This window comes from Dermacentor andersoni, chromosome 3, assembly GCF_023375885.2.
Source record: "Dermacentor andersoni chromosome 3, qqDerAnde1_hic_scaffold, whole genome shotgun sequence".
Lineage (NCBI taxonomy): Eukaryota > Metazoa > Arthropoda > Arachnida > Ixodida > Ixodidae > Dermacentor > Dermacentor andersoni.
Window position 1 is genome coordinate 164,484,394 of NC_092816.1, and position 24,257 is coordinate 164,508,650.

General features: G+C 46.2%; 1 protein-coding gene across 1 annotated transcript in view; it reads right to left on the reverse strand.

Moving 5' to 3' along the window:
• Positions 1-9,705: 9,705 nt before the first annotated feature.
• The window catches only part of LOC126524513 (monocarboxylate transporter 9-like), a 29,612-nt gene continuing 15,060 nt past the window's right edge, over positions 9,706-24,257 (reverse strand). The window contains exons 2-5 of the mRNA XM_050172814.3: positions 22,985-23,229; positions 20,149-20,292; positions 17,702-18,589; positions 9,706-11,186 (exon numbers count right to left, since the gene is read on the reverse strand). Coding sequence (XP_050028771.2) covers positions 10,900-11,186; positions 17,702-18,589; positions 20,149-20,292; positions 22,985-23,229 — 1,564 coding nt within the window. The 3' untranslated portion in view covers positions 9,706-10,899. The remainder of the gene's footprint in view (positions 11,187-17,701; positions 18,590-20,148; positions 20,293-22,984; positions 23,230-24,257) is intronic.

Sequence of the window (24,257 nt, forward strand, 5' to 3'; positions counted from 1 at the left end):
TTTTGTTCACTTCACTTTGAATTACTCAGCGTTCCGACGCCGAAACTCGATACGGTCGTCGGTGAATGGGTGTAGCATCGCCCGTAAGAATCCGACGCTTGGCCGTGAGCGTCTGCCCTAGAGGGCGATCGTCGAAGTCGAAAATATCTCGGTAGGACGATAATACTTGGCAAAGGTCTTCAGTCTGCGTAGAGGACAGGTTCATCGCAACCATTTTTTTTATGTAGGGATCGACGCCCGAGGCTGGCGCGGGCGGCCTGCTGAGCTCGCAAGAACCATCGGTCTATAACGCTGACACGCGATGGTAGCCGAGAGAATCAACGTTGGCAAGGTAGAATTTGCGGTATTTGCGGTATAATTTGCTTTGCCAATCCAAAGTTAAAGACAGGCATGCGAGTGCGGTTCGCAGTAATAGTAAGTATACTGTGAGGCACGGTAACGTCAAACTGGAGTGGAATGCCGAGCAGAAGAGTGACGAGGTACTTGCCATCAGGAACTGGTGGGGAAGACCACAGTTCAGCATAGCTATGGACTTTGGCGGCAGGCGAAGAAAGCCGGTGGGGCATAAGCGGCACTGAGAAGCGTCAGAAGGTTCTGCGAGAATCGGTAACTCAAGGCGAAGGGTACTGGCAGAGCAGTCAATAAGATCAGAATGCGCGCAGAGAAATACGAGGCTGAGAATTAGGTCGGGGGGGTAATGAGCAATCGCGGTGAAGAGCACAGGAGTGTGGCGGCCGGCGATGCTGACACGTGCCGTACACATTTCGATGATAGGCACAGTACCGCCATCCGCAACGCTGACGACGGGTGCCGACGCTAGGATGAGGAGCTTGTTCAGTCGTCGTCGGAAGGCAGCACTCAAATAGAAAGATGTGCCCCTGTATCGATGAGTGCCGCGACAGGATAGCGGTCAACATCAACGTCGAGAAGGGTTTGGTTTGTAGGTAACGTGAACAGAGGATTTGAGGGAAAGCTCGACAACACAGCTTGACCTCCAGAAGCGGCAGTGTCTAGTTTTCCGGCTGGATCCGGGAGGCGATAGGCGGCGAACAGAAGCGACGAGGCTGTAGCGAACGAGACTTGGCGTCGAGGTGAGGGCGAGCGGCTGTAGCGAAAGTTCGAAGCAGGAGCATCAGCGGCAGTGGGTTTATGGCGAATAGTATAGAGAACAGAAGGTCCAAAGGTGCGGGAATAAGCGGCGGCGTATGTCCGGGGAAGTGGTGGCCTTCGGTTGCGGCTGTGACGAGCGATGTGGCCAATGCGACAGCAGTGCAAGCAGATCGGCCTGTCATCAGGGGTATGCGATTCGGACAGGTTGCGGCGAGATGTGGCAGGAAAAGACTGCCGGGGACGAGGAGGGCCGCAAGAGAACTGGACAACCCTGGGTTGAGTACTTGAACACACGGAGTTCAGACCCATGTTCTCAAGTTCCTGTCTGACGACGGCCTGAATCATCGCAATCGTGGTTGCTGGTGGATCACCTGTTACTTCGTCACAGGTATGACGCGGTATGACGTGTGTCTAACGCAGTCGACTCTCACATGTCGATGTAACAGCAGTGCTGGGTCGCCGCGGGATGTGGCGTGAGATACGGCGGCTCTTCGCTTGTTCAAGGCGAAGACATTCTTTTAAGATGGCGTGGATTGTCGAGACGTTGCAGAAAACAAGCAAACTGAAAGCGTCGTCGGCGATGCCTTTTAGCGGATGCGCCACTTTGTCTGCTTCAGATATACCATTGTCAGCTTTGAGGCATAGAGCCAAGGCGCCGAGTATATATGAAACGTATGGCTCTGTAGGTGTCTGAGCACGAGACGCAAGTGCTTTTCTCGCGGTAACCTTGCGCCCAATGGGGTCGCCGAAGAGTTCCCGTAACTATTCTTTCAAACTGTCCGAACTGGTTATCTCCTCGTCATGCGTTTGGTGTCACACGCGTGGGGTGCCACCGATATAAAAGATGACATTGGCGAACATAATGTATGGGTCCCACCTGTTATTAGCGCTGGCATGTTCATAAACATCCTGTCTCTCCAGGCCAGAGAACACACCAGGGTCGCGATGTTGGGCAACCGTGACGACTGGAGCAGTCGGACGAGCTGAACCTACTACAGAGGCAGTCTGGTCACCGGGAGGCATGGTGACATGCTCGATGTACCAACCCCTTGGCAGTTCCGTGGCGAGAACGGGGACCGCTAACCTCCACCAGAATGTTACGTGTGGAAAGACAGAGACGAAAGAAGCTATTTACACTGGAGCCAGAGAGCCACGCCAACACTCGCTCTCGCCAAGGCACAGACCTACTTCATCGTTCTCGTGGTGGCTCGTCTCTTGAGCATGTCGCGGATAATATTGTTACGTATTAAGACGAAGACGAAAAGCTATGTACAAGTATATTTACAGAAAAATACGGTGCGCTTGGCCAAGAGGCAACAGCCCGCACTAGCTTCTCATCGTCGTCGTCGTCTTCGCACAGCTCGCCTTTTTCTGATCGCACATATTGTTCCGTAGCACTACCCCCGGCTGCAAAAGCGCCGTCCCGGAGCGACTAAAGATCGGACTCGGAAGCAGTGTAGTAGGCCTTGAGCCTACTGACATGCACGACATCACTGGATGCCACAAGAGATGACGAGGTTGAACCCACAGGAGCAATTTCATAAGTCACAGGCGTCACCTGGCGCAGTACGCGGTAGGGCCCGGTGTATCACGAAAGGAGCTTCTCTGAAAGTCCGACGTGACGGGAGGGCGACCACAGGAGCACGAGCCCACCAGGCGAAAGCTGTACGTCACGATGGCGGGCGTTGTAATGACACTGCTGAGTGGCTTGTGAGGCCGTCAGTCGAGCACGGGCAAGCTGGCGTGCATGGTCGGCGAGGGCGATGGCGTCGCGCGCATACTCGCTTGTTGAGATTGCAGCAGGAGGAAGTGCCGTGTCTAGGGGCAAGGTCGGTTCGCGACCGTAGAGTAAATAAAATGGAGAAAATCCGGCGGTGTCGTGCCGGGAAGAATTGTACGCAAATGTTACGTAAGGAAGGGCAATGTCCCAGTCGTGGTGCTCTTTGGAAACGTACTTGGACAGCATATCAGTAAGAGTACGGTTTAACCGCTCTGTCAGGCCATTGGTTTGAGGATGGTATGAGGTAGTCAGTTTGTGTTGAATGGAGCAGGAACGCACAATACCAGCGATAACTTTCGAGAGGAAGTTTCGACCACGGTCAGTAAGCAGCTGTCGCGGGGCGCCATGAAGCAAGATAATGTCACGCAAGAGAAAGTCCGCGACGTCAGTGGCGCAACTGGTAGGGAGAGCCCGAGTGATAGCGTATCGGGTGGCGTAATCAGTCGCGACGGCTACCCATTTGTTCCCAGAGGATGACGTGGGAAAGGGACCGAGCAGGTCTAATCCAACACGAAAGAACGGTTCCACAGGGACGGTGATCGGCTGGAGATGACCGGCAGGTAGCACCTGGGGTGTTTTCCGACGCTGGCAGGGATCACAGGCAGCAACATAGCGTCGAACGGAGCGAGCGGGACCAGGTCAATAGAAGCGGCGGCGGACGCGGTCGCACGTGCGGGTTACCCCAAGATGTCCTGCAGTGGGTGCGTCATGCATCTCAAAGAGCACAGTCTGTCGTAGCTGTTTTGGCACGACACGAAGATCAGAGCCGTCAGGGAGGAAGTTCCTTGGATACAGAATGCCGCCCTGGAGGACATATCGGCGAACGGATGCGTCGGTAGGTGTTGAGCGCAGACGCTCGATAAGTGCTCGCAGCGATAGGTCTGGGTACTGCTCATCGGCGATGTTAGCGAAGGCAGACACAGAGAAAATGCCGTCGGCGGTACTACTGTCGGCGTCGTCAAGCTCGTCGACCGGGTAGCGAGACAGGCAGTCAGCGTCCTTGTGTAGACGGCCAAATTTATAGGTGACAGTTTACGAATATTCTTGGAGGCGTAAGGCCCAGCGACCAAGTCTTCCTGTAGGATCTTTCAGTGAGCATAACCAGCAAAGCGCGTGATGGTCTGTGACAACGGAAAAGGGTCGGCCATATAAGTATGGGCGGAATTTCGAAACCGCCCAAACTAGGGCCAGACACTCACGCTCAGTGATGGAATAGTTGCGCTCCGCGGGTGAGAGAAGCCTGCTGGCGTAAGTGATAACACGGTCGTGGCCATGCTTGCGTTGTGCCAGTACTGCGCCAATTCCGTGACCGCTGGCATCAGTACGGACTTCGGTAGGCGCAGAAGGACCGAAATGGGCCAGAACGGGAGGCGTTGTGAGAATGTCGATTAGATTACCCAACACCTCCACCAGATATGTTACGTAGGAAGACGCAGAGGAAATCTATGTACAAGTATATTTACAGGAAAATACGCTGCGCTTGGCCAAGAGGCAACAGCCCGCGCTAGCTTCTCGTCGTCGTCGTCGTCTTCGCACAGCTCGCCTTTTCGTGATCGCACATATTGTTCCGTAGCAATATCGTAATAATATTTCGGGAAAGGCTAAAAACCGACGTAGCCTCTTGCATTGGTTTTTCAATTTCGTGTTCCAGACTTGAATGGTTCCCTTGCTGGCATACTCTCTCCATGTGCGACGGAAACGCCAAGCTGTCAATTCGCCGGAGGGTCGTGGAGGAGCATCTATATAGTCCCTTCATATTCAGATACGTGGGAATATGGTCGCTTCCATGTGATTCGAAGTCTGGAAACCATTGCATGTTTCTTTTAAGACACTGAGAAACTAGGGTCAAATCAGGCAGTTGTTGTATGTAAGCCCACGTAAATATGTCGGACTACCATCGTTGAGGCAATAAAGGTTGTGCTGTGCCGCAAAGGATGCTATTCTCCTTTCCCTGGATTCCATCTTCAAACTCACCCAAAGTGGATTGTGATCATTAACATCTCCGGTGAGAATCGTAGAGCGGGCGTCGCTGATAGCACGTCGTGCAGTCGTTTAAAGTGGAAGCAACTTGAAGGAGCAATGTCATCAGTGACGAGAGTGAACGTAAGCTTCTTAGTCTTTACAAGTAAACAAAAGTAGTGGCTGTCGTCGTGAGACGGGACTGGGTGCAACACGCATGTCAGATCGCATCTAATATATACGGTGACCTTCTTCACATCACCACAGGTAGAGGACATGAGTGCCTCATAGCCAGAAACGCGCATGATATATTGAACGTTCGGCTTGCAAATTACTAGGATAGCAAAACGGTTTTCGAAGACAAAGTGTCCGAAATCTGAAATTCTTGATTTGAAGGCGCGGCCATTCCATCGCAATAGAGTTGCTTTTCGGCTCTCTTTTAGAAGGGCAGCGAGGGGCGGGTGATGGTGCTATGCGAAGCTTTCAAGCACTGGAGTCAGCGCGTCTAATGGTTGCAGTGCGCTACGAGCAGCCGGAGGGTTCGTTTTTGTGCGTAGCAGACGCACGACATTCGTGAGTGACTTTAGCATAGCAATCACTTGAGAATCTTCGTCTCCCATGTGATCGACTGCAGCGATATTGGACTAAGTGGCGAGTCACGTGCTGTGGCTCTTGTTCGTGGCATGTGTTCGGCAGTGCTGTTCGGCAGTGTAATCGGCCACACCTCACTTAATGAAGCATGAATAGCACGTCCGCTTCTTTCGCTGTCATTAGTGCTCTTATTGGAGACAGATGGAACAGGTGGGGGCGTTGCCGGACGAGATATTTTCCTTGAACCGGAAGACGATTTCGTAGACTTTTGTTTCCGGGAGTGATGTCGTCTTACCGCCGCAGAAGCACCTCTGAGTAATGATCCGTCTCAGGCCATTCTATCCGTCTCTTCTTTTCGGCGTGCGTAGTCTTTTGAGGATGCAGCGTGCGAGCCTGGACAATTTGGACACTTGAGCTCTGTTGCACGGCAAGAGAAAGTGTCGAGTTGTTCGGAACATTGTGGGCATATCGTTGTATTTCAGCAGACAGCACTCACATGTCCAATTCTTTGACACCTTCTGCACTGAAGTAGTTTGGGTACGAAAGGTCGTACCACATGCCGAAAATGGTCGACCTTAATATGTGATGGTAGCCCGTCACCTTTAAACAAGAGCCTTACAGAGGTCGACTTGCCAAGGCGCCGAGCTTGCAGTAAGACAAGGTCATCTGTTGCAGGTTTGATCAAAATTGGCAGGTCGCTTTCGCTAATCAATGTTTCAATATCATAAACAACACCAGCGTGGTTTCGTTGTCCTGCGGAATGAGGTAGTGGACATTGATGTTGCCCAGGAGCTTTACTGCCATCAAAGCATTGATTGCGCTTCGGTTGTGCACATCAATAGCCAGGACATTCTTTCGAGTATTAATTCTGATATCCTTGATTTCTCCAGAGACAAGGAACGGAAATCGCTTTTCTATTAAGGCGGTTGTGGTTTTCAGCAGGTGTGTCCGGCACAAAAAGAATTCTGTGCGCCGATGGCCTTCGCTGTGGCACGACGGTAGACTTACTTGACGAAGAATGTCCACTGATGTTTCTTCTCTTGGCCTTTCGGTGTACCACTCTTGCGAAGCCTTCCTCATTTGAGGAGTCATCGCTTGAGCAGTGTACAACATAGTGTCCTCACTGTCAGCTTGAATAGGAGGGCAATTTCTCCTCCTCGGGGCGGTGCCTGCCGAAGCATTCACGTCGCGTCGGCATTCTGCTGGCTCCACTTACACTGCCGTGGCAATGGGAGCGGCGTCACCCAGTAAAATACGGGATAAAGCCGAAAACACTGCATCGCGAAGGAACAGTGGTCTCTACAGGAATCACTTCGTCTTCAACCAGTAGTTAAGTTCTTCCAAGCAACGAAGGACCTAATAAATAAGAGATAAAGAAAGAAACAGTCGAACTGAAGAGATCAGATAGAATTCGCGGAATTGCTAAAACTGAGCAGCAAAAAGAAAATAAAGGATATTTGCAATTATAACCTAAGATAGGCTGAGGAAACAGTAATAAATGGACGCAGCATGAAATCTGTGAGAAGAAAACTTGGCATAGGAAAAGCCAAGATATATGCACTGAAAGATAAGCTGAGTGATATCATCAGCAATTTCAAAGCTATAGTAAAAGTAGCGGAATAATTTTGTAGGGACCTGTACAATTTCCAGAGCAGTCAGAATACCTCCATTGAAAGTAGTAATGAACAGGTTACACAGCCTTCTTCGATACCTTGCGATGATGTTAGAAGGGCGTTAGAAGACATGAAACGAGGAAATACGGCCGGAGAAGATGGAATAAAAATCTATTTATTCAAAGATGGAGGAGACATCATGCTTAAAACTTTTACCGCCGTTTATACTAAATGTCTCAAGAATTCAAGGGTCCCAGATAACCTGAAGAATGCCTACATTATACTAATCTAAAAAAAGGGATGCGTTAAAGAATGGAAAAATTGAGGCCCATTAAGTTACTTCCAGTATTGTATAAAATATTCACGAAGATAATTTTTGTTAGAATAAGGGCAACACTTGGTTTCAGTCAAGCATGGCACAGACAGACTTCAGGAAGGAATACTGTACAATGGATCTTATCCATGTAATTAATCAGGTGATCGAGAAATCTGCGTAGGACAACAAGCCTCTCTACATGGCTTTCCTAAATTACGAACAGGCATTTGATTCAGTAGAGATATCAGCAGTCATATAGGCATTACGTACTCAAGTGGTACAGGAGACTTACGACGGCTTAGGAGCAAGAATCAACAGCGAATATCACAGTAACCTTCGGTTTTCAGATGACGTTGCCCAGTTTAACAACACAGGAGGCATATTAGTACAAATGATTTAGGACCTTAACCGAGAGAGTGTAAGAGTGGAGTTGAAGGTCAATATGCAGAAAACAAAGATAATTGTCAATATCCTGGTAAGGGATCAAGAGTTGAGAATCGCTAGTTAACCTCTAGGGCCTGCGAAGGAATACGTTTACTTAGGTGAATTACTCATAGGCAACCCTGATGATGCGAAGGAAATTTACAGAAGAATAAAATTGGGTTGGAGCGCATACGACCGACCTACTCAGACCCTTACTGGATGGATGGATGGATGGATGGATGGATGGATGGATGGATGGATGGATGGATGGAAAACTTTATTAGGGTCCTTCAGGGCACGCACTAGCGCGCAGCGGGCCGCTCCCACGTCGGGATAGAGAGGCCGAGCCTCTCCGCCGCGTCGCGGGCCCGTTCGACAGCCCATAACTGTTCCTCGAGGTTGGGGCAGTGTAGAACCGCATCCCAGCGTGAAGAAGTGTTGCTTTCATCGCCGCGTAACGCGGGACATCGCCAGAGCATGCGAGGTAAGTTCGCTAAGTCATTGCATAGTGCACATGCATTTGTTGTCTGAATTTCGGGATACATATTGTGAAGAAGTAAGGGATTTGGGTACGCCCCCGTCTGTAGAAGACCCTTACTGGAGGCTTACCATTATCACTAAACAGAAAGGTGTACAGTCAGTGCATTCTACCGGTGCTAACATATGGGGCAGAAGCTCGAAGACTGACAAAGAAGCTCGAAAACAAGTTGATGACCACGCAAAGAGCGATAGAACAAATAATAATAGGCGTAACGTTAACAGATAGGAAGAGAGTGTTGTGGTTCAGATAGCAAACGGGCGTAGCAGATATTCTAATTGACATTAAGGGAAAAAATGGAACTGGGCAGGACATGTAATGCGTAGGTTAGATAACTGGTGGACCATTGGGGTGACAGAATGGTTGCTAAAAGAAGGGAAACGCAGTCGAGGACGGTAAAAGACTAGGTGGGGTGATGAAATTAAGAAATACGCAGGCGGAAGTTGGAATCAGTTGGCGCAGTATACGGGCAATTGAAGAACGGAGGGAGAGGCGTTCGTCCTGCAGTGGACTTAAAATAGGTTGTTGATGATGATAATATAGTTATATTTGGGTTAGGAAAGTAGGCAGGATGGGAGAATCAGGCAGTTTCGCACCGGTACCTACTAACTTCCGGATAGAACTCGCCTTGAGAGCCGTTGTAAAAACTTTTCAGTGACCGCAACTGCAAAAGTAGACTCAAACAAAATAGGTCAAGCACGATACGAGTCTCCATGCTAACATATATTTTAATTCTCATATTTTGCCCTGTGCCAGCGCATAGGAAAAAAATTGGTTCTTTTAGCACCATTCACTGACTCACCTTTCATTAGTCTTCTCTCTTCACCGTTCGGATTACCGGGCATAGCAGTAGCATTTCAGACGCATCCTTAAGAATCTCCATCAGCTCAGCGATGGTACATCATTGCCTGCTTCTGTGTATGCGACACCAGCGATACTCGGGCCTCCTAGCACTAACGTGCTTGACATTTTTCACTTCTTTTCTTTTCTGGACGTGCTTTTTCTTTGTTTCTAATGTGTCAATTGTGCTTCTTGTTCAGTGACAAGCTTCTGGTCACAGTGGCGCGGGGCACACGATTCTGCTTACAAATGATTAAAATACAAGATCTGGCAAAAGGACGCGTTTGGGTGACCAATTGGAATTGGTTTTTAAGAAGCAAAGTCGAATTTGCCAATATTCAAGCGAGTAGACACTGCCTCTGATGCGCCTCCACTCATACAGTGATAAACCTATTGACCAGCCACTCAATTTTTGTGTTGCTACCAGTGACACCTTGCTCTGATAGTAGGTACTATATGGCGCATCCAGAACGTCATACGTCACAGGTACGCCACGGCGAGCCCGTTATCCTCTTGTAAAAAAATTAACACTGCGTGGCACCACTCACGACCAGTTTATTTACTAAATTTTGTGACAGAAAAGTTATCACGAACAAAATGGTTTCGGAAAAAATTGGCTTTGTATCTATCATATGAATACTGGCGGGCTAAAACAACAACCCGTAACATAGTGTGAAAAAAAAAAGAAACTTAAGCTTGTAGATTACCGCCAGTAAGACAAAAGCAAACTGTTTAGATACAATACAAATTGCACGCTGCTTTACGCTACCATGCAAAGGAATTCATGGCAATAATAAAACGGTAGAAGGAATTCGTGAATCACTACTTTACCACTCACATGCATAGGCTCGAGGAAGAAAAATGAGGAACTGGTGAGTATTGATGATGTAAGCTTTCATTCAGTTATATGACAGAGAGTGTATGCAGGTCATGCGAACGGTTATACAGTAGTGGAACTGTTTAGCGCATTCGTTGACTAAGGGCTGCTGAGTGTGTGCTTTTTTCTGTTTATTCAAAGCCTCCGTTGGAAATATTGCTGCTTGCACTATGCCAAAAATATATTCGGAATAACTAAAAATGGAAAACGAAATAAAAGCAGCGGAAACGCACGGGAGTCCAGATGGAGAAGACGACCGGACTAGCAGGAGTAGCAAAGCGGTGAACTGGACTAGTTGGCACGTTACAAAACGGATAAAAATCCAGCGGAAACACACGGCAAGTCAGATGAAGTAGACATCCATCGCTAGTCCCTCTAGTCCCGTCCAGCTAGTCCCTCAGTCTTCTTCATTTGATCTCTCGTGTGTTTCCGCTGTTTTTTTTTTACTTGTGTTACAATGTGCCAACTATCCTAGTTTACCGATTTGCTATATCGTAGTAACAATATCTAAGACGTTATGAAAATTTCACAGAGCATTTGGTACAATCTTTGTCATCTTCTGGGCTATCGATAGGGTGCAGAGACGTTTCGCCACCCGCTGCGCGGCGTGCATTCGATGGCGCCTCCATGCCGCCTAGTTTCAAAGCTAGGCGACACTTGAAACTATGCGCTTTATAGCGACTTGTTTCAAAGTAGACAAAATGGTTTAAACGCAGCCGGACAACCATGTTAAAACCCGCTATCTTGGACACGCGGGTCTTAAAGCCCGCAGCACTTTCTGTAGCGGGGCTATTTTGCGAACGCACTCACAGATGTCGTGTTTTGAACAAAAATAAATTCGCCTGCGGAACCTCATGTTGAGACTGTTCCGCATTCCGGATCACATTTTCGCGCCTTCGACCCGGCGCAGTAAACGTCCCTGCAGCCAGGTTCCGTGGCCGCGAAACCGGGGTTGCAGTAGATGGCATGGCCAGCAACGACGATGGCTTCGGTGGCTCCCTCTGCAGGCGGCTGCCACGTCTTGCGCTTGCGGCGCTCGCTCAGGCACACGGCTAGCCAAGCAAGGCCTACCGCAAAGACGCCGACCGAAAGGAACCGGTACATGTTGTCGTACGACCCGACGTAGTCCCGGAAGTAGCCTGCAGGCAAGAGCACCGGATATGTTCACTAGTTCCTTCAGTCGAGCTGTAAGAGCCAGAATTCATTTTAGAGAATTCTTTAGCTCGGAGCTCACTCTTATTTTTTTTTCTGAAATCGTCCGTCTAACACCACTATCTAATTATGAAGGACGCCGTAATGGGAACTCCGAAATAACTTCAACTAGCTGAGGTATTTCAGACGTACACCTAAATATAAGCACACGAACGTTATTGCATCGTTCTTATCGAAAGACGACCGCATAAGCCCCGTGACCTCGTGTTCAGCGGCTCGTTGCCACAGCCTCAGAGCTACCGCGGAGGGTATATGCGTAGGGTCGGAGAAACGCTGACTTTTTTCTACTCAAAGAGATGAAGCTGGTAGAAATGCTCTCCTGCGAAAACCGCTCGATCGATTTGAATTTTTTATTTTCTTTTCATTTGTGAGATACAGTTCGAGTTCACCAACCACAGGAAAACCCAACTTTAATGTTTGAAATCAATTGTTTACATTATTTGCCGAATGTCGTTATTTCTTAACATGAATAAAGAAGTTTCGAAATCGGTGACTCTGCACCAAGAACAGATGCCACATTTCTGTGAATTGGATCTAGTAAAGCCTCTAAAACAGAGAAATATGACGTATAGATTGGCAACTTAGGTGGTATTTTTTCAAAGTTAACACTGGTTTCCCGAAAGTCTCTACTACCAAATTAATTGTCTGTTTTTGCGTTACAGGTAATTAATCAGTTTTTTTTCCCGCTTCAGATAGCCTAGTGGCTGCAATTTATGTGATTATTTTATCATTATTGTTAACTCTGGTTCATGAGGTTCTTTCTTTGTTTGTGAATGTTACAGCAATTTTAGTGAAAAAGTTGACAGCCTCAATAAGTGTTGTAGTTGTAAGAGTAACTATGTTTTTAATCGTTTAATTTAAAAACAACGAGCTTCATCCAAGTTGGCCCTGTAGGTGGCGATAAAAACGATTTCTCCATTTGCATGTATATACATATAAGGGTTATTGGGCTGCCTCATCACGGCTATTTCACCTGTACGCAGAAAAGAAATATGCGGGGACTATACTCCGATGATAATGGTTTGCTGAATGCAGCTGCTGTCATAGTCTGCGTTCTACCACGTCAAGATCATTCGACGCAGCCGACACAAACTTTTCTACTCTCTCAACGCTTACAATCTGCAGGATTTATTGTTAAAGTAACCTAATTTTCTGTGGACACTGGATTAGTGCGAAACCAACCCGAGTAACGCGAAATTCACAACGCAGGCAGAACCACGGAGGTTATAGAAAGGATTGTTGCAGGCTAAGTATCCCAACGATGGTATGCTTATCCTGAAAAAAGTCTAGGTTGGAAAAGTCGTGCAGAAAATTAAACCAGGCCCGCTTCATACTTGTGGCGGTAACAGACGCAGAAGAATATTGGTAGAGTCTACAATTTATTATCCTGAAATAATGGTGCACAGACTCAAGCTGCTGGCAGCTACTTCGAAAAATCACTCATATGATGTCGGGGAAAAGGCACCGTGCGTTTATGAGTGCGTCATGAAATAAAGCGCACTGATGATTACTGCAAGACATGTCGCTTTGGTATGGCACGTCACGACACACTGGCATAACTTTTGGCAAGAATGACAGCATTAATTTACGCCTTGAAGAATCAAGATCATTTAATTCGGGAAGCAAGAATGGCTTTAAACTTTTCTCTTGCTTTATTTTCCGCTTACCAATTGTTTGGCATGCCGCTAGCACTGATCGTCAGCAATACTGTTAACCAACATATAAGCACGGCAGCTAGTTGCTCCCACTTTAGGAATGGTAATGCAGCGAGAAAAGACATGTACGCGGAAAAAACGCAGAAAGGATTGGATAGTACTTGTAAGTTCGTGACGTCTTTCTCTCGTCCCTGTCGTTTGCTTTGATTTGACATTTCTAATGCAGTACAGCACACTGCGAAATGTCATAATAAAGGAACAAAGTGATGCGTGTGACCTACGTATAAAACCACTGCGCAAATGAAGAAAAAACCAAGGAAAGAATTTGCTTCAAATATTCTAAAAATATTAAAACACTTGAACTTAGCAAAAAGAAAGCGACAACAATTTTGGAAGGTACTAGCAGTTGCATACAGAGTGATTGCAGACTTTATACACAACTGAGCTAAGCATGAGGAACATGATAGTGCGGCAACGACATCGAAAGTTCTATATATTCTTCTGTGATTCGCATTATTCTGGCACCGCTTATGCTCAACAGGGAGAAGAAATGAACAAATGTTTACTAAAGTTCTATATTTTGCTCATCCGAGTCCCTTGAAGTCAACTTGACATGATAAACTTCGTACTGTGTTAGAACATTGGCAGTGAAGCCTGGGTGGAAAATATAAAAGAAAACACCGTTTTAGTTGGACATATTATTTAATTATAACTTTTCTCGAAACACGCTGACTTACATTTACTTTCTTACGCGTAGCCGCGGCATATAGAGAGCTAGCGCATTTTCAATGTGCAAAGCCAATAACGCAGAAGGCTTCGCACACGGCAGCACAATGTCGACGACAAAGTATGCGACTCCCCGACACATTTTGTAAACAGACTTGACTTCCCGGAAATCGGGAGCATGTGTTGAATAACAGCTGCTGCTACACTTTTGTTTGTGTTCTTGAGCTCTCTAACACAGCTGCCCTGCAGACCTTCTGGCCCCTTGGCGCGTATGCAAGGTCATATTCTTAAGAAAAATACCCCATTGCACCTTTAAAGCACTTTATTTGGTTGTTCCTCTGTTTTGTAAAGATCTGCCATGAATTTTAACCAGACAAAAAATCGAACTTAAGAAAACAAACATATAAGATTGCGATCTCTGGCTAATTATAGAATCATTCCCGCAGTTTGCCCACAGCTATGCGCAAACTGCAGCTACCCCTACGTGAATGGTGAACATTCTCATTAAACGCGCAACTTTCACTCATAATCTATCGTGGTAGAAGAATTCTTAATATAGGCGAAACGAGCTGCGCGAGTATAACAGATGTGATTGTGCATGTTACACTGTCGCATTTATGGATGTGCGATTCCAAAGAGAACACGAATGTCAAAAGGTTTCACGGGAACCTTTGCGGTGCGTCTTAGCCCTTACATTCTGTATGTAATTGGACCAGGTAAAATGCCTATTAATATCAAAATAGAACTACAGGACACTCTGACTATTCCACCTTAATGATAACACGAGAGCCAGGGCACGTAGGAATTTCACAAGAAAGAAAGAAACAATTTGGCCGCACGTGGTGACGGTTGTGTTTAATTCAATGTGGATACGGTTTCAAGCACATCAAAACAAGACCATGTTTCTTTTTTTTGTTCTTTTTTATTCATTGTTACTAGGTTCAATGTGCAGCACATATTGTTCATATGTACAGTTGTGCAGTACTTATTAGACCCTCACGACGGCGAAGCTAGTGCAGTTCTTGTTGCGTTACATGCGCAACCGTCCACTGCAATACACTTTCGGCCTCATTCTACTGACACAGATATGAAACACAGCTGATATATTTCAACATTGTTTTTGTGCCCGAGTATTAGCGTAAGATCGTTTATGTACCGTTGCGCACACGCTGTAGCTTCGCATGGGAATGTCAAGGGGTGGAACAACAGCAGGTGTTCTTTTTTAACATGATTATAAAAGCGCAGTAAATATGTCAATTAAAAATATGCACATATATATCCAGCACGTGGAAGCTTTCGCAGGAAAAATGAGCATACTATCTTAACTTAGTCGCTCAGGCGCCGCACTGCGGTGCTCGAGGTGATAGGTTCGATCCCGTCCGTGGCGTCCGTATTTCGGCGGCAAAAGCACTTGCCAGGTGATCAGAAATTATCCGAATAAGCTGCAACGCACCTCATAATATGACCGTGCTTTTCAAATGTAAAACGGGCATTTCTTTCCTGATACAAATGAAACTAGTGAACAGTTCATTTTCCGTCACTTTGTTTCATTCCCATTCTTGCTAAAGTTTAGGGCTTTCAATAAATAACTACCCTGCGAGGCCCTATGCGTGCATTCGATGACTACCACCTGACAGATCATCCATAATGCGCGAACTACTCGAAGAGGGCGTTCCGAAATACATGGCCGTCTAAGATAAGTAACACGTTCGTTCGGCATAGAGCGTGGCAATCAAAGCTATGCTATGTAATAAAGTGTGTATGCGTCTTTAAACTTGTAATTAAAACCGCTCCAGAGATTTAAAATGGGCCTGTGCTGTTGAATGGGAATTATATTAGAGTGCTAGATGGCTACTAAAATTAAATACACAAGCTTACTAACGACGCAGAATAGCGTTGACATTATTGTACAAAAGTTCTTGGTAGAAAAAGAATAACAGTTTCTGTATTACCAACACAAGCAAACACGATAATTGAAGTCATTTACTCGTGCTTACAGTGCCCTGTGCTAGCACCGGAGCAACCAAAAAGCTTGACCGTCACTTTAGCAGACGCTAAAAATGAGGAAGGCGAAAGACTGCCTGCTCACGAAACGTTTATTACATGACATTTTCATTCTAATGCGTTGTTACCTCCTGTCATTTTTCTCCCACCAAAGGTCGTGGGTTCAAGTGTCTTAATTAAGTTTACCTTAATTGACTGCGCCTCAATTCACTTTGCCTTAAGTAACACCAAAGGTAGTGGATTCGACTCTCCGCCTCCACGATGTCAATTCGAATCCAACTCGGAGATATGGCTGGATTGCCCCTATCTCAATGGGAGTTCGACTCCCACCAAAGTTCGTGGCCACGAGTGCCTTACGTAACACTATCCTAATAACCTTCGACTTATTGAAGCCCACATGTCATGGGTTCCAGTCCAAACAAAGGTTGGAGGCTCGACTGGTTCAAGTGCTTTAATTAACTTCGCCTTGACACCGAAGGTCATGGATTCGACCACCACCAATATTCATGGGTGCGAGTGCCTTCATTAAACATATAGTAATTAACTGTGCCTTATTTATCTTTGTCCTAATTAACACGCAGGTCGGGCTGACGCTTTTTCGCCACTGCTTCACGCTTTCATTTAAAAAAATTGATGACATCATTTGGCCTAATTAACACCAAATGTAGTGGGTCTGACTCCCATCAAAGGTCATGGGTCTTAAATAAATCCGCCATAAACACCACAGGTAGAGGGTTCGACTGCCTATGAATATTGGTGCCATGCAATTCGGCGCCATAACGCCGGACATCGGATTTTTCACCCGATGAGCCATCTGGGGCTTTCGCCTTAATAAGGGGCACGCATCCCTCGGTTGTTCAAGCGTGAGCGGCGACGATGTCCGTGGCTGTTTCTATTTGTTTTTTCATGTTGATGAGTGAAAATGCTTTGTACTTTGTTCTCTGGCGCAGCTTCAATTGAAGGCCATAAGGATTAACACCACTTAAGCAAACATATGTGCTAATTGTGTGTATTAACCATACATCTTTTTTATGCCAGATGCTGCCTGTGGGACAATGTGGCTTTTATGTCTGCGTGTATATTTTAGCTATTTTTCGCACACAGCCAAGTTGAAAAAAATGCACCATATGCTTCCACTGATTCACACAGCAGGCACACAGCACACGGCCACACAGCAGTTTCTGCAAACATTAGGTATATAGGTATGGTTAAAAAGTGAAGATTATGTTTTCACTAAGAGAAAACATTGCGCATAACAGTGTTTTTGTAGGAATTACATTTATATTTCGGAAAGACAAATTTTTATTTTTTATTATTCGGAGATTTGCCAACAAGGATATGCATCATACTTAACAAAGGGCATCGAAGAAATGCATCGAGCCCTCTTTTGCACCGGTACTATAGCAGTGAATCAGCGTGGTTGCTGTCCACTGGCGAAATAATAACGTCATCTGGAACTTCCAGCTTTAGTTTCGCCATCCTGAGCATATTGCAGACCATATCCTTAGTGCCAGGGCACAGCTACAAGATATCACGAATATCCACGTAGACAGAAGTTCCACGCACTGTGAACACGTTACAGGGTTGTCACTTAGAGATCCCCAAGCGCAGGTAACGGGAGAAGCCTCCGAAGACAAGCTTCCTTCTCCCGCAAAAGAATGCGCAGAAGCAAGCCTACTATCAGGGGTATTCTACCTTACGCTACACTTATAGGCCACCAAAGCTACCTAAAACTACATAAACAGCAATAGTAGATTACAAGAGGCCAGCACCGAAATGTACATTTGAGGAAAATGCAGTTGTACGAAGATTTTCGACTCAATGCACTTGTTCAAAAAGCGTGGTTCAAGAATTGTTTAGGTTGATGTTACGGAAGCTTTTTACATATTTGACTGTTAATGCATGTAAAAAAGGAGACCGATGGAAGGGTCGCCTATGGTGATGCTTCTTTCAATGCCTAATTTTTTTTTGATAGTGCATCGATTTGTACATCCCAAAGGCGCTTCGCAATGAAGCAACATGGCCGAGGAAGAACAGAGTGGAAGACATCAACTTACCAATAAAAAGTGGCTTGACTATAAACAACGGGCCAGCCACTGTCCCAACGATGCCATAACTGATAGGAAGCCTCTGGATGCCCATGTAGTCGGCCATAAGAATCGGATACATGATGATGCCACACCCAACGGCCATCGTGAAGCACAGACAGGCAGCCAACAGATGGTAGTAGCCACACACAAGCGGAAAAACTTGCAGTGCTACAGACATCCACAGGTAGGTGAGCATGGCTAGGGTACTGCGCCTCAGGTACCCTCTATCGGCGAGCAGCGGGATGCACAGGCGTCCAAAAGTGTCGGTCATGGAGAAAAGCGGTATAAGACCCACGGCTGCCTCCAAATCCGTGCCTTTGTCGATAGCAAAGTCGACAATGGTGGCCATGAAGACGTCAAAGTTATAACCAAACACAATATATGTGAGCGCCACGACATAAAACATGGGACTCTCGAGCACAGTAAACCCATGACGGAGACTCCAAGGATTCACCGGCTTCTTTGCTTTATCTTTTGCGTTACCTTCTCCTTTTTCACCAGGAAGAGCGTCTTTCAGGATGGTGTTCGACCGCTCCTTCATGCATTCTTTCTGGATGGTGAAGATCTGTTTGGCTTGCTTCACTGCCAGTCCGTCTTCGGCTCGCTTGCGGCGAATCCATGGTGGCTCTTTCAGGAGGAGGCTAATGGCGATGGCGTGGCCTATGATAGCGCCGAAGATCATGATGCTGCTGCGAAAGTTGTACGTCTTCTCGAGGTACAGCAGCAACCGCGGAAAGACGAACGCCGAGCTCGTGGAACCGGTGTACATGATGCCAAGTGCGAAGCCCCTGTACTTGTCGAAGTACTGGTTGACGAATACGGGGAGCGTCATGAACACCAGGCCTGATCCTATGCCTTGTTCACGAAACGAAGAAAACACAAAAATAGGCATGTTATGCTACGCAGCAGCCAAAAATAATCCGTTCTGCTATCTACACACGACACCTACACTTAGTCTGATAAACGACAAACCAAGTGTTCACTACATTTATTAGTTCTTTACCGACGCCACCTAAAACGAAAACTGCATTGTGGCGTACTAGTGATAGACGCGGTCAGCAAAAGGCGAAAATCAGCACCTCTAGACAAGATGTCATAAGCAATGACATCCTGCCACGGTTATCTGTTGTACTACGTTTGGCCTAAGCCACTGCAGTCTCCGCAGTGTGCGAAATAAAATAATAGAAGCTAATTAAGCTTGTGCGGATCGCTTTACTCTTCGAGAAAGCACTTCTCTATTTATTCATAAATATTCATTCAGCCTTGCAGAAACAATGTAGCATAAATGAAAAAAAAAATTATCGGGTTTTACGTGCCAAAACCACTTTCTGGTTATAAGGCACGCCGTAGTGGAGGGCGCCGGAAATTTTGACCACCTGCGGTTCTTTAACGTGCACCTAAATCTAAACACATGGGTGTTTTCGCATTTCGCTCCCATCGAAATGCGGCCGCCGTGGCCGGGATTCGATCCCGCGACCTCGTGCTCAGCAGCCCAAAGCCTAAAATGAATCGTCACAACGGTTCATGTACGTTAACAAGCGGAGCTCCATGCCACAAATAGGCTCCTAAAAGCGTTTCAAATATGAAGTATTTCCTGTGAGAGCTGCCTGCTACTGTGTACATTACATTTCTTGTATTTGTGTGTAGAAAATTTTATTTAGTTCAGACAGGAAATAAAATACGGGGGGGTAGTTTGCCATTCGTATGCATCAAAATATGTTTGTTGCGAGTCACAAAACCCCAAACAGCCACAGTATGCAACGAGGTCAAACGCTGAGGTTACAAGATTCAGTTCCATCTCGATTGCAAAGACTCTTCTCAAAAGTTTGGAAGTTACAGTGCGCGTGATGGGACGTTCCGTCACGTTGTAATGCAAGGTCCATGCAGAATCATTGTTACTCTTCGTCTCAGTAACCTACGCGCGCAGCAGGAGCTTTTTCCCATTTTCCTGTAGTAAACATTATCACTTTCGGAGGTAATACGGATATTTTGGCAAGCAGTTACTCTATGTATACGCTTGTGATGTTAGCCTACGTGCGAGGGAAAAACCTGCACATGTGTAGTATCTACCGGCAAGCACACTGAGTATTTAATCCCACCCTCAAAAAAAAAAAGCTAATAAGTGGTTGACTACAATATACAAATCATCTAGTATAATGAAAATTCGCAAGAAACAGGCCACTAAGAACAATGTATAGAACCTGTGTAGCTTTGATTCACGTTCTCGTTCAGAATTGCGCTTCGACCCATGGAATCTTCCGCGGACAATGACATCAAGCGGTGTTTGGGCACATCACTTTAAATGTTTCAGTACATTATTAATTGCTTGATTATCACATCTGATAAGAAAGTAGGTGTCGATTTTTAAGTGTCATGAAATACTGATAGGCGTTATAACAAAATCGCAGTCTTACCAAACACAATCCCTTGAGTAACAGCAATCCATGTTATGCTCGGTGCAAAACTCGAAGCGATGATACCGCCTGACATTATTATGCTTCCAGCGAACATGACAGGCGGAGGCGTGAACTTCTGGATCAAAGGACCGGCGACTAGGCCTGCAGGAATAAAATGGGAATGCGGAAGACATTGTGTGCTCCATTGTCCACAATTGCCAAGAGAGGAGAGATACAGAGATAAGAAAAGGTGAAATGGTGAGAAGCTAACCAGGTTAATTGTCCGGTTAGCTACTCCGCAGCGGGGGATGGAGTAAGAGAAGAAAAGTGTAAAGAAGATAAAGAAAAAGATCTCTTCCCAAAATATAGTTTTTCAAGAGTCAATTCGCAGGACAATGGCCGAAACTTTAGTCATACACAATTATTCCCACAACACTACTTGCTTACTTTTATTTCTCTCGTGGACTTGTTATAGCGTTGTAAAGTATAATCAGCAGTGTCACTTTGCGGTAAACATCAGTATTTACTGTAGCGTAAGCACTCTTTAATCAAGTAAAACAAGGCACGTTGTACTGAACTGTGCGAATAGAGTCACGCACACGCAATTGAATATTAACTTGAATGCCGATAGCGTTTACTCACCCTAAAGCAGCATACATACAGTGTCTAAGTGTGTAATGTTCAGCTAGTCCCACTGAGCCGTGTGTGCACCATCGCTTTGCTCAACTCGCGGTCACTTCCTATAGCACATTAAGAGATGATTTAATCGCCGAATGAGCAAGGACAAGAAAGTACTCTCTGCTGCATATTTTTTGGCAGCTTTCTCTGTTGTATAGATTGATCTATATTAAAATGAAAGCGCAATGACCCCCCTCAAGCAGAAATGGCAGTAGTGGCCAAGTGAACTTATGCTAGTTAAGCCAACGTATATATATGTCTTATGTTGTTGTAGTTTGACGCCTCTTGAGTGAATATTCGCTGAGGATGCTCGAACAGAAAGTTAGGAAAATAGGAGATAAACGGCAGAGACGTCAGCAACCTGAATAAATGTCTAAATGGCTACACTGTTGCAGGAGGTGGGGTAACGGCTGAAAATAGGAGGAGAAAAGAAGAAAACATACGGAAGCTAATCTGTATGCACAAACACAATGAAAGCAACTCACATCGACTAGATTTTGAGTCAGTCTCAGAGCAACTGAAAAAAAAAAGCACAGGCCCTTTCTGAGCAAGCCTGGCGGCCTTAGGCTGAGACCATGGTCCGAGAAGTCACATTTCCATAAGAGCACGGTTGTCAAGTTTACCTTCCATGGTGCAGGCTGCTTTTCCTCAGCACTGAAACGAGGATAATTGTACAGAAGGTGCACGAGTGTCTCTTTACGCCCACGAAGATCACATCCTGGTCTTTTGACAATTGACAAGAAGGAGCAGGCAATAGTAAATGGTACTTCAAGCCATAGGCGACACATGTGCGAGCAACCTCCCATCGTGGTAAGTGGTTCGGAAGGAACAACTTTAGTACGTGGATCCAAGGAACAAAAGAGCTGATTTGTCAAGTTGGTCCAATTACATTCAACCAGCACAGTTTAGACAGTGTATCGCTTTAGGTGTTGGACTCTAGGTACAGGTGGTGGAATGTCTAAAGGATCCGACATTATAGCCTCCAAAGAGACACAACTTTCACCGGAGAAACATTAAGAAGGCAGGAGGCATAAGACAGCAATCAGGCATGTCCATCCGCATATCTATGAAAATGGCAAGCACTGCTGTGACTGTTGATAGTTCGGTAATTTAGAAGTGACTAACCGCTCTCCAACAAAGAAAGTTTTCTGCGAAACAATAACCCGTATCTTCTAAGCTGTATTATGTAACAATTTGTCTGACTTCCCTTTTTCTTTTTTTCGCCAATCTGCAGCGGCAGCTCAGGGGCTATTGCGCTGCACTTCTGAGAACGATGTTGTGGGTTTAATCCCCACCACTGCAACCGCATTTAGGTGGTGACGGAATGCAAAAAGATTTGTGGACATTGCAGCGGGTGCCCAGTAGGGGGGTGGGGATGAGGGGGAGACGAAATGAATCCTCATTCCTTTCATGCGGTCTACCTCACAATTGCATCGCGGTTTTAGCACGCAAAGCCCCAGAACATGTTTCTCTATTTATTTGGCCATCGCCATTCGGCAGTATGGATAATGAGAGAGTAATAACGTCGCAGGAAGATAATTCTGAGAAAATGAGGCCTGGGGGCGCCGATTTTTTAAGCATTGTTATTGTCAGTGGTCACTGGATCCGAGGCCGCTGCGCATTGTGATTATCGTGGGCATGGGCGACTCGATGCAGTTGATGAAAAGTAACTGCTACAAAATGCGTCGTAAGGATTCCGGAAGGCCAAGAAGGGTAAGCTCATGCATTATGAGTGTTTCAAGCGTTTAATCCAGTTCATGATTCTTAAGACTCCTCATTCATTTCGTACTAGTCAACAAGACTTGACTTGCGCGGTATGGAACCTCGTGGATAGCGGATGTTAAGTAGCATATTGTCTACTTACAGTCGCGTCTGGGCAAGAAATCGCAGTCATCCATGGTGTAAGCTGCTATGGATTACTAATATATTTGTATCGCTTCTTGAACGAAAGAAGTGTTGAAGGCACCCTTAATTAGAATATAGCAAAATTTTGGCATACGGGCAACTTGTGCAGTGTTTCTAAGAACGAGATATTTTATTCACCTAACCGTTCGCAGTAATATGGGTGACGCCTCGACAGGAGACGAAATTGTAGCTGGCATTGACATGCGATGCTGAAATTCGTTTGTGTTCCGATTACCATGAGTAATTGTGTTTCCGACTACCAACAACTCACCAGCCATGTTGGCCATGGCTCCCATGAGGCAGATTGGCCAGGCGGCTTGACCGCGGTCGGCATGGAACTCCCTCATTATGCCGATGTAAAGAAAGCCAGATGACCTGATGGTGGCGGAAGTGAGGAATGTAGTCATAGCGCAGATGATAGCCACGTGCCAGCATTGGTCAACTCCCCGCGGAGCGGCAGTTGGCTTAGGCGGCGTCTTCGAGGCACTGATTGTGCGTTCATCCTGAGGATCCATCCTGAACAGTAAATATATATGCAACATAAGACATTAAACTTACTTTACTTTAAACGAAAAGCTTGAGAACAATAAAAGAACCTAGTGAACGTATTTGTGTTGCCGATGGTTAAACTGCGAACACTCCATCTTCAAAAGCACCGCTGGCGAAACCAAGAAGCAAAAAACAACAGCACACGCGTTGCTACCGACTGAGTTTATTACTTGAAAAATGCAGCTTTCATACTCCACGGCGAGACTTCTGCAAACCTCGCCTTCGCACGCACAGCCTGCAGCAAGAGAACAAACTCTAAAAATTTTAATTTGTTAGCGAAAATTCGTACCCAGAATTCATATCTACTATCGTAAATACACGCGTCCCTACATTCGTTGTGTCCGTGTAATCAGCTTCGTTGGTAGTCAGCACATGCTTTGTTGTTTGCTTGTTTCTTATCGTGGTTACCGTCCTGCTACGAAATAAGTTCTGCTGTTTATTTGACAACCTTTCAAATTGTTATGTGCAGATTCGTTGAGCCGGCTACTTAATTTTCATGCATATGGTTTCCGCCCGCTAATGAAGCAGATTTTGTTATTAATAACAGCATACTGAATATCATTTGTCGTGCGACGGACTACGGACTGCGCGAGATTCCGAAGTAGTGGTAACTGCTTGGTTATCGGTCGGCTTGTTCTGTGGTGCGTGGGCCGAGCATGCGGCATGACCATGCGTGGTCGCACTATGGCGTTAGTCCGTGCTTTTCACAGCGAAACTCTCTATGGTTAGGATCCCAGAAAACCTTCGCGTCCGTCTACAGGAAACCCAACGCAGGTGGCCGATCCCGGCGGCAGTGCAGGACCCAGGAGCAATGGCTCATGCCTCAGTAAGGTAGGGGCGTGAAGCGAGCGTACAGCACAGCTTTCGTTTCAATACAATACTGACAAATAAAAAAGCCGTCAAACCACATAATTCATGACGAGGTGCACGCAATACCGGCCCTGCACCGCCACCAAACTCATCCAAAAAGTGGGTGACTTTGGTGGCGGTGCTGG